General features: G+C 52.6%; 1 protein-coding gene across 1 annotated transcript in view; it reads right to left on the reverse strand.

The window, feature by feature from the left end:
* Window positions 1–385: 385 nt before the first annotated feature.
* Window positions 386–18,615, reverse strand: part of isoc2 (isochorismatase domain containing 2) — a 42,786-nt gene continuing 24,556 nt past the window's right edge. The window contains exons 4-6 of the mRNA XM_085979604.1: window positions 17,383–17,453; window positions 14,151–14,268; window positions 386–7,551 (exon numbers count right to left, since the gene is read on the reverse strand). Of these exons, the coding sequence (XP_085835730.1) occupies window positions 7,471–7,551; window positions 14,151–14,268; window positions 17,383–17,453 (270 nt within the window). The 3' untranslated portion in view covers window positions 386–7,470. The remainder of the gene's footprint in view (window positions 7,552–14,150; window positions 14,269–17,382; window positions 17,454–18,615) is intronic.

Raw genomic sequence — 18,615 nt, forward strand, 5'->3', positions numbered from 1 at the left:
CTGAATGGGCCTCCTCCTGTTCCTGTGTAACAGGCTCGAGGGGGCTGAATGGGCCTCCTCCTGTTCCTGTGTAACAGGCTCGAGGGGGCTGAATGGGCCTCCTCCTGTTCCTGTGTAACAGGCTCGAGGGGGCTGAATGGGCCTCCTCCTGTTCCTGTGTAACAGGCTCGAGGGGGCTGAATGGGCCTCCTCCTGTTCCTGTGTAACAGGCTCAAGGGGCTGAATGGGCCTCCTCCTGTTCCGAACAGACCCCCCACGAAAAGTTACTGAGGCCTTTTTGGGCTGGACTTCTGCTGAAACATAAAACGCCTGCTTGGAAACACAAGTGCGGCCTACAGCACAGGCTCGAGGCCACATCGGGAAAGGACTGAGGATTTGGAGCAGATTATCAGGAAGAGGTTTATTCGCAGAGTTACGGATGCGTAGAGCAATCCAACGGTCGGCACAACAGTGGCAGAACCAGAGAAGCAAATCGAGTTACAATCAAACGTCATTGTGCACAGCAGGCTTCAACCTTGACGGGCCAAATGGCCTTTTCCCTCGGCTTTCCGCTGTCAGGGGTTGGGGATTGGGCAGTGCGTGTTCAATCAGAACGTTTCCTCAGGAGATTAATTAGATCCATGATAGGGGAGAGTGTACACGGGCTGTGGGAGGAGATTAAATGGGTGGGTAGAGTCCGTGATAGGGGAGAGTGTCCCCGGGCTGTGGGAGGAGATTAAATGGGTGGGTAGAGTCTGTGATAGGGGAGAGTGTCCCCGGGCTGTGGGAGGAGATTAAATGGGTGGGTAGAGTCCATGATAGGGGAGAGTGTACATGGGCTGTGGGAGGAGATTAAATGGGTGGGTAGAGTCCATGATAGGGGAGAGTGTACATGGGCTGTGGGAGGGGATTAAATGGGTGGGTAGAGTCCATGATAGGGGAGAGTGTACATGGGCTGTGGGAGGAGATTAAATGGGTGGGTAGAGTCCGTGATAGGGGAGAGTGTACATGGGCTGTGGGAGGAGATTAAATGGGTGGGTAGAGTCCGTGATAGGGGAGAGTGTCCCCGGGCTGTGGGAGGAGATTAAATGGGTGGGTAGAGTCCGTGATAGGGGAGAGTGTACATGGGCTGTGGGAGGAGATTAAATGGGTGGGTAGAGTCTGTGATAGGGGAGAGTGTCCCCGGGCTGTGGGAGGAGATTAAATGGGTGGGTAGAGTCCATGATAGGGGAGAGTGTACATGGGCTGTGGGAGGAGATTAAATGGGTGGGTAGAGTCCATGATAGGGGAGAGTGTACATGGGCTGTGGGAGGAGATTAAATGGGTGGGTAGAGTCCGTGATAGGGGAGAGTGTCCCCGGGCTGTGGGAGGAGATTAAATGGGTGGGTAGAGTCCGTGATAGGGAAGAGTGTACATGGGCTGTGGGAGGAGATTAAATGGGTGGGTAGAGTCTGTGATAGGGGAGAGTGTCCATGGGCTGTGGGAGGAGATTAAATGGGTGGGTAGAGTCTGTGATAGGGGAGAGTGTACATGGGCTGTGGGAGGAGATTGAATGGGTGGGTAGAGTCTGTGATAGGGGAGAGTGTACATGGGCTGTGGGAGGAGATTAAATGGGTGGGTAGAGTCCATGATAGGAGAGAGTGTACATGGGCTGTGGGAGGAGATTAAATGGGTGGGTAGAGTCCAGGATAGGGGAGAGTGTACACGGGCTGTGGGAGGAGATTAAATGGGTGGGTGGAGTCCATGATAGGGGAGAGTGTACATGGGCTGTGGGAGGGGATTAAATGGGTGGGTAGAGTCCGTGATCGGGGAGAGTGTACATGGGCTGTGGGAGATTAAATGGGTGGGTAGAGTCCATGATAGGGGAGAGTGTACACGGGCTGTGGGAGGAGATTAAATGGGTGGGTAGAGTCCATGATAGGGGAGAGTGTCCATGGGCTGTAGGAGATTAAATGGGTGGGTAGAGTCCATGATAGGGGAGAGTGTACATGGGCTGTGGGAGGAGATTAAATGGGTGGGTAGAGTCCGTGATAGGGGAGAGTGTACATGGGCTGTGGGAGGAGATTAAATGGGTGGATAGAGTCCATGATAGGGGAGAGTGTACATGGGCTGTGGGAGGAGATTAAATGGGTGGGTAGAGTCCGTGATAGGGGAGAGTGTCCATGGGCTGTGGGAGGAGATTAAATGGGTGGGTAGAGTCTGTGATAGGGGAGAGTGTACACGGGCTGTGGGAGGAGATTAAATGGGTGGGTAAAGTCCGAGATAGGGAGAGTGTCCATGGGCTGTGGGAGGAGATTGAATGGGTGGGTAGAGTCCATGATAGGGGAGAGTGTCCATGGGCTGTGGGAGGAGATTAAATGGGTGGGTAGAGTCCATGATAGGGGAGAGTGTACATGGGCTGTGGGAGGAGATTAAATGGGTGGGTAGAGTCCATGATAGGGGAGAGTGTCCATGGGCTGTGGGAGGAGATTGAATGGGTGGGTAGAGTCTGTGACAGGGGAGAGTGTCCATGGGCTGTAGGAGATTAAATGGGTGGGTAGAGTCCATGATAGGGGAGGAGTGTCCATGGGCTGTGGGAGGAGATTAAATGGGTGGGTAGAGTCCATGATAGGGGAGAGTGTACATGGGCTGTGGGAGGAGATTGAATGGGTGGGTAGAGTCCGTGATAGGGGAGAGTGTACATGGGCTGTGGGAGGAGATTAAATGGGTGGGTAGAGTCTGTGATAGGGGAGAGTGTACATGGGCTGTGGGAGGAGATTAAATGGGTGGGTAGAGTCTGTGACAGGGGAGAGTGTCCATGGGCTGTAGGAGATTAAATGGGTGGGTAGAGTCCATGATAGGGGAGGAGTGTCCATGGGCTGTGGGAGGAGATTAAATGGGTGGGTAGAGTCCGTGATAGGGGAGAGTGTACACGGGCTGTGGGAGGAGATTAAATGGGAGGGTAGAGTCCGTGATAGGGGAGAGTGTGCACGGGCTGTGGGAGGAGATTAAATGGGTGGGTAGAGTCCATGATAGGGGAGAGTGTCCATGGGCTGTGGGAGGAGATTAAATGGGTGGGTAGAGTCCGTGATAGGGGAGAGTGTACCTGGGCTGTGGGAGGAGATTAAATGGGTGGGTAGAGTCCGTGATAGGGGAGAGTGTACACGGGCTGTGGGAGGAGATTAAATGGGTGGGTAGAGTCCATGATAGGGGAGAGTGTACATGGGCTGTGGGAGGAGATTAAATGAGAGGGTAGAGTCCGTGATAGGGGAGAGTGTACATGGGCTGTGGGAGGAGATTAAATGAGAGGGTAGAGTCCGTGATAGGGGAGAGTGTACACGGGCTGTGGGAGGAGATTAAATGGGTGGGTAGAGTCCATGATAGGGGAGAGTGTACATGGGCTGTAGGAGATTAAATGGGTGGGTAGAGTCCGTGATAGGGGAGAGTGTACATGGGCTGTGGGTGGAGATTAAATGGGTGGGTAGAGTCCATGATAGGGGAGAGTGTACATGGGCTGTGGGAGGAGATTAAATGGGTGGGTAGAGTCCGTGATAGGGGAGAGTGTACACGGGCTGTGGGAGGAGATTAAATGGGTGGGTAGAGTCCGTGATAGGGGAGAGTGTCCCCGGGCTGTGGGAGGAGATTAAATGGGTGGGTAGAGTCCATGATAGGGGAGAGTGTACATGGGGTGTGGGAGGAGATTAAATGGGTGGGTAGAGTCCGTGATAGGGGAGAGTGTACATGGGCTGTGGGTGGAGATTAAATGGGTGGGTAGAGTCCATGATAGGGGAGAGTGTACATGGGCTGTGGGTGGAGTTTGAATGGGTGGGTAGAGTCCATGATAGGAGAGAGTGTACATGGGCTGTGGGAGGAGATTAAATGTGTGGGTAGAGTCTGTGATAGGGGAGAGTGTACACGGGCTGTGGGAGGAGATTAAATGTGTGGGTAGAGTCTGTGATAGGGGAGAGTGTACATGGGCTGTGGGAGGAGATTAAATGTGTGGGTAGAGTCTGTGATAGGGGAGAGTGTACATGGGCTGTGGGAGGAGATTAAATGGGTGGGTAGAGTCCATGATAGGGGAGAGTGTACACGGGCTGTGGGAGGAGATTAAATGTGTGGGTAGAGTCCGTGATAGGGGAGAGTGTACATGGGCTGTGGGAGGAGATTAAATGGGTGGGTAGAGTCCGTGATGGGGGAGAGTGTACATGGGCTGTGGGTGGAGATTAAATGGGTGGGTAGAGTCCGTGATAGGGGAGAGTGTACATGGGCTGTGGGAGGAGATTAAATGGGTGGGTAGAGTCCGTGATAGGGGAGAGTGTACACGGGCTGTGGGAGAAGATTAAATGGGTGGGTAGAGTCCGTGATAGGGGAGAGTGTACATGGGCTGTGGGTGGAGATTAAATGGGTGGGTAGAGTCCGTGATAGGGGAGAGTGTACATGGGCTGTGGGAGGAGATTAAATGGGTGGGTAGAGTCCGTGATAGGGGAGAGTGTCCCCGGGCTGTGGGAGGAGATTAAATGGGTGGGTAGAATCCATGATAGGGGAGAGTGTACATGGGCTGTGGGTGGAGATTAAATGGGTGGGTAGAGTCCATGATAGGGGAGAGTGTACACGGGCTGTGGGAGGAGATTAAATGGGTGGGTAGAGTCCGTGATAGGGGAGAGTGTACACGGGCAGTGGGAGGAGATTAAATGGGTGGGTAGAGTCTGTGATAGGGGAGAGTGTCCATGGGCTGTGGGAGGAGATTAAATGGGTGGGTAGAGTCCATGATAGGGGAGAGTGTACATGGGCTGTGGGAGGAGATTAAATGGGTGGGTAGAGTCCATGATAGGGGAGAGTGTACACGGGCTGTGGGAGGAGATTAAATGGGTGGGTAGAGTCCGTGATAGGGGAGAGTGTACACGGGCAGTGGGAGGAGATTAAATGGGTGGGTAGAGTCTGTGATAGGGGAGAGTGTCCATGGGCTGTGGGAGGAGATTAAATGGGTGGGTAGAGTCCATGATAGGGGAGAGTGTACATGGGCTGTGGGAGGAGATTAAATGGGTGGGTAGAGTCCATGATAGGGGAGAGTGTACACGGGCTGTGGGAGGAGATTAAATGGGTGGGTAGAGTCCGTGATAGGGGAGAGTGTACATGGGCTGTGGGAGGAGATTAAATGGGTGGGTAGAGTCCATGATAGGGGAGAGTGTACATGGGCTGTGGGAGGAGATTAAATGGGTGGGTAGAGTCCATGATAGGGGAGAGTGTACATGGACTGTGGGAGGAGATTAACTGGGTGGTTAGGGTCCATGATAGGGGAGAGTGTACACGGGCTGTGGGAGGAGATTAAATGGGTGGGTAGAGTCCGTGATAGGGGAGAGTGTACACGGGCTGTGGGAGGAGATTAAATGGGTGGGTAGAGTCCATGATAGGGGAGAGTGTACATGGGCTGTGGGAGGAGATTAAATGGGTGGGTAGAGTCCATGATAGGGGAGAGTGTACATGGGCTGTGGGAGGAGATTAAATGGGTGGGTAGAGTTCATGATAGGGAAGAGTGTACACGGGCTGTGGGAGGAGATTAAATGGGTGGGTAGAGTCCATGATAGGGGAGAGTGTACATGGGCTGTGGGAGGAGATTAAATGGGTGGGTAGAGTCCATGATAGGGGAGAGTGTCCATGGGCTGTGGGAGGAGATTGAATGGGTGGGTAGAGTCCATGATAGGGGAGAGTGTACACGGGCTGTGGGAGGAGATTAAATGGGTGGGTAGAGTCTGTGACAGGGGAGAGTGTCCATGGGCTGTAGGAGATTAAATGGGTGGGTAGAGTCCATGATAGGGGAGGAGTGTCCATGGGCTGTGGGAGGAGATTAAATGGGTGGGTAGAGTCCATGATAGGGGAGAGTGTACATGGGCTGTGGGAGGAGATTGAATGGGTGGGTAGAGTCCGTGATAGGGGAGAGTGTACATGGGCTGTGGGAGGAGATTAAATGGGTGGGTAGAGTCTGTGACAGGGGAGAGTGTCCATGGGCTGTAGGAGATTAAATGGGTGGGTAGAGTCCATGATAGGGGAGGAGTGTCCATGGGCTGTGGGAGGAGATTAAATGGGTGGGTAGAGTCCATGATAGGGGAGAGTGTACATGGGCTGTGGGAGGAGATTGAATGGGTGGGTAGAGTCCGTGATAGGGGAGAGTGTCCATGGGCTGTGGGAGGAGATTAAATGGGTGGATAGAGTCCGTGATAGGGGAGAGTGTACATGGGCTGTGGGAGGAGATTGAATGGGTGGGTAGAGTCCGTGATCGGGGAGTGTGTCCATGGGCTGTGGGTGGAGATTAAATGGGTGGGTAGAGTCCCTGATAGGGGAGAGTGTACATGGGCTGTGGGAGATTAAATGGGTGGGTAGAGTCCATGATAGGGGAGAGTGTACATGGGCTGTGGGAGGAGATTAAATGGGTGGGTAGAGTCCATGATAGGGGAGAGTGTACACGGGCTGTGGGAGATTAAATGGGTGGGTAGAGTCCGTGATAGGGGAGAGTGTACATGGGCTGTGGGAGATTAAATGGGTGGGTAGAGTCCATGATAGGGGAGAGTGTACATGGGCTGTGGGAGGAGATTAAATGGGTGGGTAGAGTCCATGATAGGGGAGAGTGTACATGGGCTGTGGGAGGAGATTAAATGGGTGGGTAGAGTCCATGATAGGGGAGAGTGTACATGGGCTGTGGGAGGGGATTAAATGGGTGGGTAGAGTCCGTGATCGGGGAGAGTGTACATGGGCTGTGGGAGATTAAATGGGTGGGTAGAGTCCATGATAGGGGAGAGTGTACACGGGCTGTGGGAGGAGATTAAATGGGTGGGTAGAGTCCATGATAGGGGAGAGTGTCCATGGGCTGTAGGAGATTAAATGGGTGGGTAGAGTCCGTGATAGGGGAGAGTGTACATGGGCTGTGGGAGGAGATTAAATGGGTGGGTAGATTCTGTGATAGGGGAGAGTGTACATGGGCTGTGGGAGGAGATTAAATGGGTGGGTAGAGTCCATGATAGGTGAGAGTGTACATGGGCTGTGGGAGGAGATTAAATGGGTGGGTAGAGTCCATGATAGGGGATAGTGTCCATGGGCTGTGGGAGGAGATTAAATGGGCGGGTAGAGTCCATGATAGGGGAGAGTGTACATGGGGTGTGGGAGGAGATTAAATGGGTGGGTAGAGTCCATGATAGGGGAGAGTGTACATGGGGTGTGGGAGGAGATTAAATGGGCGGGTAGAGTCCATGATAGGGGAGAGTGTCCATGGGCTGTGGGAGGAGATTAAATGGGTGGGTAGAGTCTGTGATAGGGGAGAGTGTCCATGGGCTGTGGGAGGAGATTAAATGGGTGGGTAGAGTCCATGATGATTGGAGGGAGCCGGTTCAATCTTGATTAGTCATTAGAAACTTGAAGGAAGTTTTGGAGAATCTCTCTCCAATGAGAGTGCTGCTGTCTTTACAAGAGATGTCCTGTATCACCAGCCTCTTCGGTCCCAGTTCCGTCGTTGCCTGGCCCTCAGCTGTAGAGCGGGTTCTGTCCTTGGAAGAGGCCAATCAGACCGCTGTCAGGGGCTGGTTCCATGATAATCTTTTGCACCTGGAGGGAAGCGAAGAAGGTACATGTATTTCATAGAAACATAGAAGATAGGAGCAGGAGTCGGCCATTCGGCCCCTCGAACCTGCTCCGCCATTCACCGAGGTCATCGCTGATCATCCAAACTCAGTACCCTGTCCCTGCCTTCTCCCCATATCCCTTGATCCCTTTAGCCTTAAGAAATATATCCAACTCCTTCTTGAATATATTTAATGAATTGGCCTCTACTGACTTCTGTGGTAGAGAATTCCACAGGTTTACCACTCTCTGGGTGAAGAAATTACTCCTCATCTCTGTCCTAAATGGCTTACCCCTTATCCTTAGTCTGTGACCCCTGGTTCTGGACTCCCCGACCATCGGGAACATCCTTCCTGCATCTAGTCTGTCTAGTCCTGTTAGAATTTTATAAGTTTCAATGAGATCCCCTCTCATTCTTCTAAACTCTAGCGAATACAAGCCCAATCGACCCAATCTCTCCTCATACGTCATTCCTGCCATCCCAGGTATCAGTCTGGTGAATCTTCGCTGCACCCCCTCCATGGCAAGAACATCCTTCCTCAGATAAGGCGACCAAAACTGCACACAATACTCAAGGTGTGGTCTCACCAAGGCCCTGTACAACTGCAGCAAGACATCCTTGTTCCTGTACTCGAACACTCTCGCTACGAAGGCCAACATACCATTTGCCTTCTTAACCGCCTGCTGCACCTGCATGCTTACCTTCAGCGACTGGTGCACAAGGACACCCAGGTCTCGTTGCACTTCCCCTTCTCCCAATCTATTGCCGTTCAGATAATAATCTGCCTTCCTGTTTTTGCCACCAAAGTGGATAACCTCGCATTTATCCACATTATACTGCATCTGCCATGCATCTGCCCAATCACCCAACCTGTCCAAATCATCCTGGAGTTTCAAGGCCCGATGTCCCGTTGCAAGCTCAACAGCAGGCTGAATAAATCCCGTGCTTGGCCTACCTTGGGTGGGACAATGAGTCAGACACGGGGAAGGTGTCAGTTTAGGGAGAAATGTTGCTCCCAGCACACTGGGAAGAAGTCCCCTGCCCGCACCCCTCCTCCCACTGCTCTTCTTCCGATAGTGACCTTAGGAGCTTTTACGTCCACCTGAGAGAGCAGACGGGGCCTCGGTTTAATGTCTCATCTGAAAGACGGCACCTCTGACAGTGCAGCTCTCCCTCAGTCCTGGCACCGGGGAGTGTGGGCCTGGATTATGGGGCTCGAGTCCTAGAGTATATACATCTACCTCCGACAGTGCAGCGCTCCCTCAGTACTGGCACTGGGGAGTGTGGGCCTGGATTATTGGGCTCGAGTCCTAGAGTATATACATCTACCTCCGACAGTGCAGCGCTCCCTCAGTACTGGCACCGGGGAGTGTGGGCCTGGATTATGGGGCTCCAGTCCTAGAGTATATACATCTACCTCCGACAGTGCAGCGCTCCCTCAGTACTGGCACCGGGGAGTGTGGGCCTGGATTATGGGGCTCGAGTGCTGGAGTATATACATCTACCTCCGACAGTGCAGCGCTCCCTCACTACTGGCACCGGGGAGTGTGGGCCTGGACTATGGAGCTCGAGTCCTAGAGTATATACATCTACCTCCGACAGTGCAGCGCTCCCTCAGTACTGGCACCGGGGAGTGTGGGCCTGGATTATGGGGCTCAAGTCCTAGAGTATATACATCGACCTCTGACAGTGCAGCGCTCCCTCAGTACTGGCACCGGGGAGTGTGGGCCTGGATTATGGGGCTCAAGTCCTAGAGTATATACATCGACCTCTGACAGTGCAGCGCTCCCTCAGTACTGGCACCGGGGAGTGTGGGCCTGGATTATGGGGCTCAAGTCCTAGAGTATATACATCGACCTCTGACAGTGCAGCACTCCCTCAGTACTGGCACCGGGGAGTGTGGGCCTGGATTATGGGGCTCGAGTCCTAGAGTATATACATCTACCTCCGACAGTGCAGCGCTCCCTCAGTACTGGCACCGGGGAGTGTGGGCCTGGATTATGGGGCTCGAGTCATAGAGTATATACATCTACCTCCGACAGTGCAGCGCTCCCTCAGTACTGGCACCGGGGAGTGTGGGCCTGGATTATGGGGCTCGAGTCCTAGAGTATATACATCGACCTCTGACAGTGCAGCGCTACCTCAGTACTGGCACCGGGGAGTGTGGGCCTGGATTATGGGGCTCGAGTCCTAGAGTATATACATCGACCTCTGACAGTGCAGCGCTACCTCAGTACTGGCACCGGGGAGTGTGGGCCTGGATTATGGGGCTCGAGTCCTAGAGTATATACATCTACCTCCGACAGTGCAGCGCTCCCTCAGTACTGGCACCGGGGAGTGTGGGCCTGGATTATGGGGCTCGAGTCATAGAGTATATACATCTACCTCCGACAGTGCAGCGCTCCCTCAGTACTGGCACCGGGCAGTGTGGGCCTGGATTATGGGGCTCGAGTCCAAGAGTATATACAGCCAAGCTGTCTCAGTAAGATACCCGACGGTTGTTAAGCTGTTTTAAGGTCACTGCTCGGGCAGTACCTGTGGGGGTGAGGAGGGGGAGGGCGGAGGGGGAGATATGTGAGCCCTGAGCTCACTTAATTGCAGGTTGTTGGCGGCATTTTATAGCTCACTCCCGCGCTTGTAAAATTCCGGCTGCCTCTCAGAAAGAGGCAGCACGCTTTTACTTGTTTGAAGATTACTTTCAGCACTTTGGAAGGTGAAAATGTATTGAATCGGAGAGTCACCCAGCACAGGAGGAGGCCATTCGGCCCATCGATCCTGTGCCGGCTCTTTGGTCGAGCTCTCCAATTAGTCCCACTCCCCCCTCGCTCGTTCCCCACAGCCCTGTAAAATGTTCCCCTTGTATTTCTCCAATTCCCCTTTTGAAAGTTACTATTGAATCTGCTTCCACCGCCCTTTCAGGCAGCGCATTCCAGATCACAACAACTCGCTGCGTAAAGAAATGTTTCCTCATCTCCCCCTCTGGTTCTTTTGCTGATTATCTTCAATCTGTGTCCTCTGGTTACCGACCCTCCTGCCACTGGAAACAGTTTCCCCTTATTTACTCCATCAAAACCCTTCATGATTTTGAACACCTCTATCAAATCTCCCCTTAACCTTCTCTGCTCCAAGGAGAACAATCCCAGCTTCTCCAGTCTCTCCACATCACTGAAGTCCCTCATCCCCGGTACCATTTTGGTCAATCTCCCCTTAACCTTCACTGCTCCAAGGAGAACAACCCCAGCTTCTCCAGTCTCTCCACATCACTGAAGTCCCTCATCGCTGGTCCCATTCTAGTCAATCTCCCCTTAACCTTCTCTGCTCTAAGGAGAACAATCCCAGCTTCTCCAGTCCCTCCACATCACTGAAGTCCCTCATCCCTGGTCCCATTCTGGTCAATCTCCCCTTAACCTTCTCTGCTCTAAGGAGAACAATCCCAGCTTCTCCAGTCCCTCCACATCACTGAAGTCCCTCATCCCTGGTACCATTCTGGTCAATCTCCCCCTTAACCTTCTCTGCTCTAAGGAGAACAATCCCAGCTTCTCCAGTCTCTCCACAGCACTGAAGTCCCTCATCCCTGGCACCATTCTGGTCAATCTCCCCTTAACCTTCTCTGCTCTAAGGAGAACAACCCCAGCTTCTCCAGTCTCTCCACATCACTGAAGTCCCTCATCCCTGGTACCATTCTGGTCAATCTCCCCTTAACCTTCTCTGCTCTAAGGAGAACAATCCCAGCTTCTCCAGTCTCTCCACATCACTGAAGTCCCTCATCCCTGTACATTCTGGTCAATCTCCCCTTAACCTTCTCTGCTCTAAGGAGAACAACGCCAGCTTCTCCAGTCTCTCCACATCACTGAAGTCCCTCATCCCTGGTCCCATTCTGGTCAATCTCCCCTTAACCTTCTCTGCTCTAAGGAGAACAACGCCAGCTTCTCCAGTCTCTCCACATCACTGAAGTCCCTCATCCCTGGTCCCATTCTGGTCAATCTCCCCTTAACCTTCTCTGCTCTAAGGAGAACAATCCCAGCTTCTCCAGTCTCTCCACAGCACTGAAGTCCCTCATCCCTGGCACCATTCTGGTCAATCTCCCCCTTAACTTTCTCTGCTCCAAGGAGAACAACCCCAGCTTCTCCAGTCTCTCCACATCACTGAAGTCCCTCATCCCCGGTACCATTCTGGTCAATCTCCCCCTTAACCTTCTCTGCTCCAAGGAGAACAACCCCAGCTTCTCCAGTCTCTCCACATCACTGAAGTCCCTCATCCCCGGTACCATTCTGGTCAATCTCCCCTTAACTTTCTCTGCTCTAAGGAGAACAACCCCAGCTTCTCCAGTCTCTCCACATCACTGAAGTCCCTCATCCCCGGTACCATTCTGGTCAATCTCCCCTTAACCTTCTCTGCTCCAAGGAGAACAACCCCAGCTTCTCCAGTCTCTCCACATCACTGAAGTCCCTCATCCCTGGTACCATTCTGGTCAATCTCCCCCTTAACCTTCTCTGCTCCAAGGAGAACAACCCCAGCTTCTCCAGTCTCTCCACATCACTGAAGTCCCTCATCCCTGGTCCCATTCTGGTCAATCTCCCCTTAACCTTCTCTGCTCTAAGGAGAACAATCCCAGCTTCTCCAGTCTCTCCGCATCACTGAAGTCCCTCATCCCTGGTACCATTCTGGTAATTTCACCTCAACCACTCCCTGTGGTAGCGAGTTCCACATTCTCACCACTCGCTGGGTAAAGAAGTTTCTCCTGAATTCCCTATTGGATTTATTAGTGACTGCCCTATATTGATGGCCCCTACTTCTGGTCTCGGCCACAAGTGGAAACATCTTCATCTACGACTATCCTGTCAAACTCTTTCATAATCTTAAAGACCTCGATCAGGTCCCCCCTCAGCCTTCTCTTTTCCAGAGAAAAGAGCCCCAGCCTGTTCAATCTTTCCCGATGGGTATAACCTCTCAGATCTAGTATCATCCTTGTCAATCATCTTTGCACCTTCTCCAGTGTCTCTCTATCCATTTTATAATATGGAGACCAGAACTGTGCACAGTGCTCCAAGTGTGGTCTAACCAAGGTATATGGAGACCAGAACTGTGCACAGTGCTTCAAGTGTGGTCTAACCAAGGGATATGGAGACCAGAACTGGGCACAGTGCTCCAAGTGTGGTCTAACCAAGGTATATGGAGACCAGAACTGTGCACAGTGCTCCAAGTGTGGTCTAACCAAGGTACATGGGGACCAGAACTGTGCACAGTGCTCCAAGTGTGGTCTAACTAAGGTATATGGAGACCAGAACTGTGCACAGTGCTTCAAGTGTGGTCTAACCAAGGTATATGGAGACCAGAACTGTGCACAGTGCTCCAAGTGTGGTCTAACCAAGGTACATGGGGACCAGAACTGTGCACAGTGCTCCAAGTGTGGTCTAACTAAGGTATATGGAGACCAGAACTGTGCACAGTGCTTCAAGTGTGGTCTAACCAAGGTATGTGGAGACCAGAACTGTACACAGTGCTTCAAGTGTGGTCTAACTAAGGTATATGGAGACCAGAACTGTGCACAGTGCTTCAAGTGTGGTCTAACCAAGGTATATGGAGACCAGAACTGTGCACAGTGCTCCAAGTGTGGTCTAACCAAGGTATATGGAGACCAGAACTGTGCACAGTGCTTCAAGTGTGGTCTAACTAAGGTATATGGAGACCAGAACTGTGCACAGTGCTTCAAGTGTGGTCTAACCAAGGGATATGGAGACCAGAACTGTGCACAGTGCTCCAAGTGTGGTCTAACCAAGGTATATGGAGACCAGAACTGTGCACAGTGCTCCAAGTGTGGTCTAACCAAGGTATATGGAGACCAGAACTGTGCACAGTGCTTCAAGTGTGGTCTAACTAAGGTATATGGAGACCAGAACTGTGCATAGTGCTCCAAGTGTGGTCTAACCAAGGTATATGGAGACCAGAACTGTGCACAGTGCTCCAGGTGTGGTCTAACCAAGGTACATGGAGACTAGAACTGTGCACAGTGCTCCAAGTGTGGTCTAACCAAGGTATGTGGAGACCAGAACTGTGCACAGTGCTCCAAGTGTGGTCTAACCAAGGTATATGGAGACCAGAACTGTGCACAGTGCTCCAAGTGTGGTCTACCCAAGGTATATGGAGACCAGAACTGTGCACAGTGCTCCAAGTGTGGTCTAACCAAGGTATATGGAGACCAGAACTGTGCACAGTGCTCCAAGTGTGGTCTAACCAAGGTATGTGGAGACCAGAACTGTGCACAGTGCTCCAAGTGTGGTCTAACCAAGGTATATGGAGACCAGAACTGTGCACAGTGCTCCAATGTGGTCTAACCAAGGTGTATGGAGACCAGAACAGTGCACAGTGCTCCAAGTGTGGTCTAGCCAAGGTGTATGGAGACCAGAACTGTGCACAGTGCTCCAAGTGTGGTCTAACCAAGGTTCGATACAGCAAGTCCGTTTTGCTTTTGGGACATTTTGGAAGCATTTACGTGAGTGGGGACTTTTTTTGTTTAGATTGGCCACTAGGGAAGCCAAACCTGCACCCGCCCCCACACCCCGGCCACCAGTTGCGCACTCACCTCCCGGAACTTCGGATGCTTGGCGTCCCGCAGGAGTTGTAGCAGGGTTCCTTCGCTAGTGGTGAGGAAGGCGCCGCTCTGTTTCATGCGCGACAGCGCAATCAGCCGGTCGACCTGGCTACGGAGACACGACAGAACACAAGAACATAAGAAACATTCGACCCCTCGAGCCTGCTGCGCCATTCAATAAGATCATGGCTGATCATCGACCTCAACTCCACTTTCCCCGCCCGATCCCCATATCCCTTGATTCCCCGAGAGTCCAAAAATCTATCGATCTCCGCCTTGAATATACTCAACGACTGAGCCTCCACAGCCCTCTGGGGTAGAGAATTCATCTAGGACTTCAGCCCCATAATCCAGGCCCACACTCCCCGGTGCCAGTACTGAGGGAGCGCTGCACTGTCGGAGGTAGATGTATATACTCTAGGACTCGAGCCCCATAATCCAGGCCCACACTCCCCGGTGCCAGTACTGAGGGAGCACTGCACTGTCTGAGATAGATGTGTATACTCTAGGACTCGAGCCCCATAATCCAGGCCCACACTCCCCGGTGCCAGTACTGAGGGAGTGCTGCACTGTCGGAGGTAGATGTATATACTCTAGGACTCGAGCCCCATAATCCAGGCCCACACTCCCCGGTGCTAGTACTGAGGGAGCGCTGCACTGTCGGAGGTAGATGTATATACTCTAGGACTCGAGCCCCATAATCCAGGCCCACACTACCCAGTGCCAGTACTGAGGGAGCGCTGCACTGTCGGAGGTAGATGTATATACTCTAGGACTCGAGACCCATAATCCAGGCCCACACTCCCCAGTGCCAGTACTGAGGGAGCGCTGCACTGTCGGAGGTAGATGTATATACTCTAGGACTCGAGCCCCATAATCCAGGCCCACACTACCCAGTGCCAGTACTGAGGGAGCGCTGCACTGTCGGAGGTAGATGTATATACTCTAGGACTCGAGACCCATAATCCAGGCCCACACTCCCCAGTGCCAGTACTGAGGGAGCGCTGCACTGTCGGAGGTAGATGTATATACTCTAGGACTCGAGCCCCATAATCCAGGCCCACACTCCCCGGTGCTAGTACTGAGGGAGCGCTGCACTGTCGGAGGTAGATGTATATACTCTAGGACTCGAGACCCATAATCCAGGCCCACACTCCCCGGTGCCAGTACTGAGGGAGTGCTGCACTGTCAGAGGTAGATGTAAAGATACACCACCCTCTGAGTGAAGAAATTCCTCCTCATCTCAGTCCTAAATGGCCGACCCCTTATCCTGAGACTGTGACCCCTGGTTCGAGACTCTCCAGCCAGGGGGGAAACAGCCTCTCAGCATCTACCCTGTCAATCCCCCTCAGAATCTTGTATGTTTCAATGAGATCACCTCTCATTCTTCTAAACTCCAGAGAGTATCGGCTCAATCTACTCAATCTCTCCTCAGAGGACAACCCCCCCATCCCAGGAATCAATCTAGTGAACCTTCGATGCACCGCCTCCAAGGCAAGTATATCCTTCCTTAGATAAGGAGACCAGAACTGTGCACAGTACTCCAGGTGTGGTCTCACCAAGGCCCTGTACAATTGTAGCAAGACTTCCTTACTCTTATACTCCAATCCCCTTGCAATAAAGGCCAACAGGCTATTTGCCTCCCTCATTGCTTGCTGTACCTGCATGCTCGCTTTCTGTGTTTCTTGCACGAGGACACCCAAATCTCTCTGAACACCAACATTTGAAAGTTTCTCACCATTTCAAAAATATTCTGTTTTTCTATTCTTCCAACCAAAGTGAATAACCTCACATTTCCCTACATTATACTCCAACCCGCCACCTTACTGCCCACTCACTCAGTCTATCGATATCCCTTTGCAGACGCTTTGGGCTGGATTTACATTCAGCAGTCGGGAAGGAGGCGGGACTACAACTTTCGGGTTTTAGTCCCGCCTCCATCGACGTCCGGCCAATCCACGCGATTTACCCTTGATTGGCCTTGTTGAGCCCGCCCAGCGGGGCTCAGCAGGCCAATTAAGGGCCACCCGGCAACAGGTGACGTCACAGACTGCAATTTCATCTGTCAAGACCTTTTGACAGATGAAATATCAGCGTTTCACAGCTGTTTGAAGCTGTCAAACACTGACAGTCTGACTTCTAACCTGAGTCCTTCTACACAGACTCAGTTAGAAATCTCACCGGCACAGAAAGCTGAAGGCTGTCACTTTTGACAGATCGCAGCCGTTCTGCTTTCAGTGCCGGCTGAGTGATGGACTCCCGACGCCTTGAGGAAGAAAGGCTGTGAAGGTAAGTTCAGGTAAGTAAAAGTTCTTTACACACTTTAGACACACCAAACACACTTACCTTTGCACTCATGCACCCATCACTCACCTGAACACCGACATCGCGACCCCCTCCAAGTCCTTCAACCCGACGGCCCAACTCCTCTAACCTGGCGTGGTTTGGAGCCATCGGGAATCCCACACGACACCCCTCAAAATAGGGATTAGGCTAAAAACTGCCTGTTAACTACCTGTTAACAGGCAGTTAATTGGCACTAATCCCTTCCCGCCTCGGGGCGGCGGGTCCCAGTGCGGGGCGGGTACCCGCCTCCTCTGAAACTTACGTGGAGGCGGGATGGTGTCGGGACCCCCGAATTCGCGTTTTTAGCCCCCCGCACGCCTAAAAGCCCGCCTCACAGCACACTGAAAATCTAGGCCTTTGTGTTCGCCTCACTACTTACTGTCCCACCGAGCTTTGTATCATCGGCAAACTTGGATACATTGCACTCGGTCCCTTCATTTCGTTCATTAATATAGATTGTAAATAGCTGAGGCCCCAACACTGATCCTTGCGGCACCCCACTAGTTACAGCCTGCCAACCTGAAAAAGACCCGTTTATCCCTGCTCTCTGTTTTCTGTCCGTTAACCAATCCTCTATCCATGCTACTATATTGCCCCCAACCCCATGAGCCCTAATCTTCTGTAATAACCTTTTATGTGGCACCTTATCGAATGCCTTTTGGAAATCTAAATATACTACATCCACTGGTTCCCCTTTATCTACCCTGCTGGTTACATCCTTAAAAAACTCTAATAAAATTGATCTCAGAGGAGGTGCCAATCTCCTCCGTTGCTCTGCGTCCCCGGAGCTCAGGTAAGGTCTCGTATCAAAAGATCGCGCAACAGGCCCAGACGGCCTCTTCTCTCTCTCCTCTCTCTCTCTCTCCAGGCCACTCACCTGCGTGAGGAGCAGGCGTCAGCCACCACGTGTACGTCCAGGCCCCGCTCCAGTAAATCCAGCGCCGTGCTCTGCCCGAGAAAGAACAAGGAGAATTCACCAGCACATCCCTAACATGCTCGCGACCCCCTTCCACCCCCCCGCCAGCCGCAGCTCCGTACTAAACAGATTTCGATAGGGTCCAACCACAGCAACTGGCATTGATATAGCGCCTTTAATGTAGTAAAACGTCCCAAGGTGCTTCACAGGAGCGATTATCAAACACAATTTGACACCGCGCCACATAAGGAGATATTAGGGCAGTTGACCAAAAGCTGGGTCAAAGAGGTCGGTTTTAAGGAGCGTCTTAAAGGAGGGGAGAGAGGCGGAGAGGTTTAGGGAGGGAATTCCAGAGCTCAGGGCCCCAGGCAGTTGAAGGCACGGCCGCCAATGGTGGAGCGATGGAAATCGGGGATGCTCAAGAGGGCAGAATTGGAGGAGCGCAGAGATCTCGGAGGGTTGTAGGGGCTGGAGGAGGTTACAGAGATAGGGAGGGGGCGAGGGCCATGGAGGGATTTGAACAGGAGGATGAGAATTGTAGGGGCTGGAGGAGGTTACAGAGATAGGGAGGGGGCGAGGGCCATGGAGGGATTTGAACAGGAGGATGAGACTTGTAGGGCTGGAGGAGGTTACAGAGATAGGGAGGGGGCGAGGGCCATGGAGGGATTTGAACAGGAGGATGAGAATTGCAGGGCTGGAGGAGGATACAGAGATAGGGAGGGGGCGAGGGCCATGGAGGGATTTGAACAGGACGATGAGAATTGTAGGGGCTTGAGGAGGTTACAGAGATAGGGAGGGGGCGAGGGGCCATGGAGGGATTTGAACAGGAGGATGAGAATTGTAGGGGCTGGTGGAGGTTACAGAGATAGGGAGGGGGGCGAGGGCCATGGAGGGATTTGAACAGGAGGGTGAGAATTATAGGGGCTGGAGGAGGTTACAGAGATCGGGAGGGGGCGAGGGCCATGGAGGGATTTGAACAGGAGGATGAGAATTGTAGGGGCTGGAGGAGGTTACAGAGATAGGGAGCGGGCGAGGGGCCATGGAGGGATTTCAACAGGAGGATGAGAATTGTAGGGGCTGGAGGAGGTTACAGAGATAGGGAGGGGGCGAGGGGCCATGGAGGGATTTGAACAGGAGGATGAGAATTGTAGGGGCTGGAGGAGGTTACAGAGATCGGGACGGGGCGAGGACCAT

The sequence above is a fragment of the Somniosus microcephalus genome, unplaced genomic scaffold (assembly GCF_052327205.1).
Source record: "Somniosus microcephalus isolate GS21.2 unplaced genomic scaffold, FLI_Smic_1.0 unresolved_chr9, whole genome shotgun sequence".
Taxonomy (NCBI): Eukaryota; Metazoa; Chordata; class Chondrichthyes; order Squaliformes; family Somniosidae; genus Somniosus; species Somniosus microcephalus.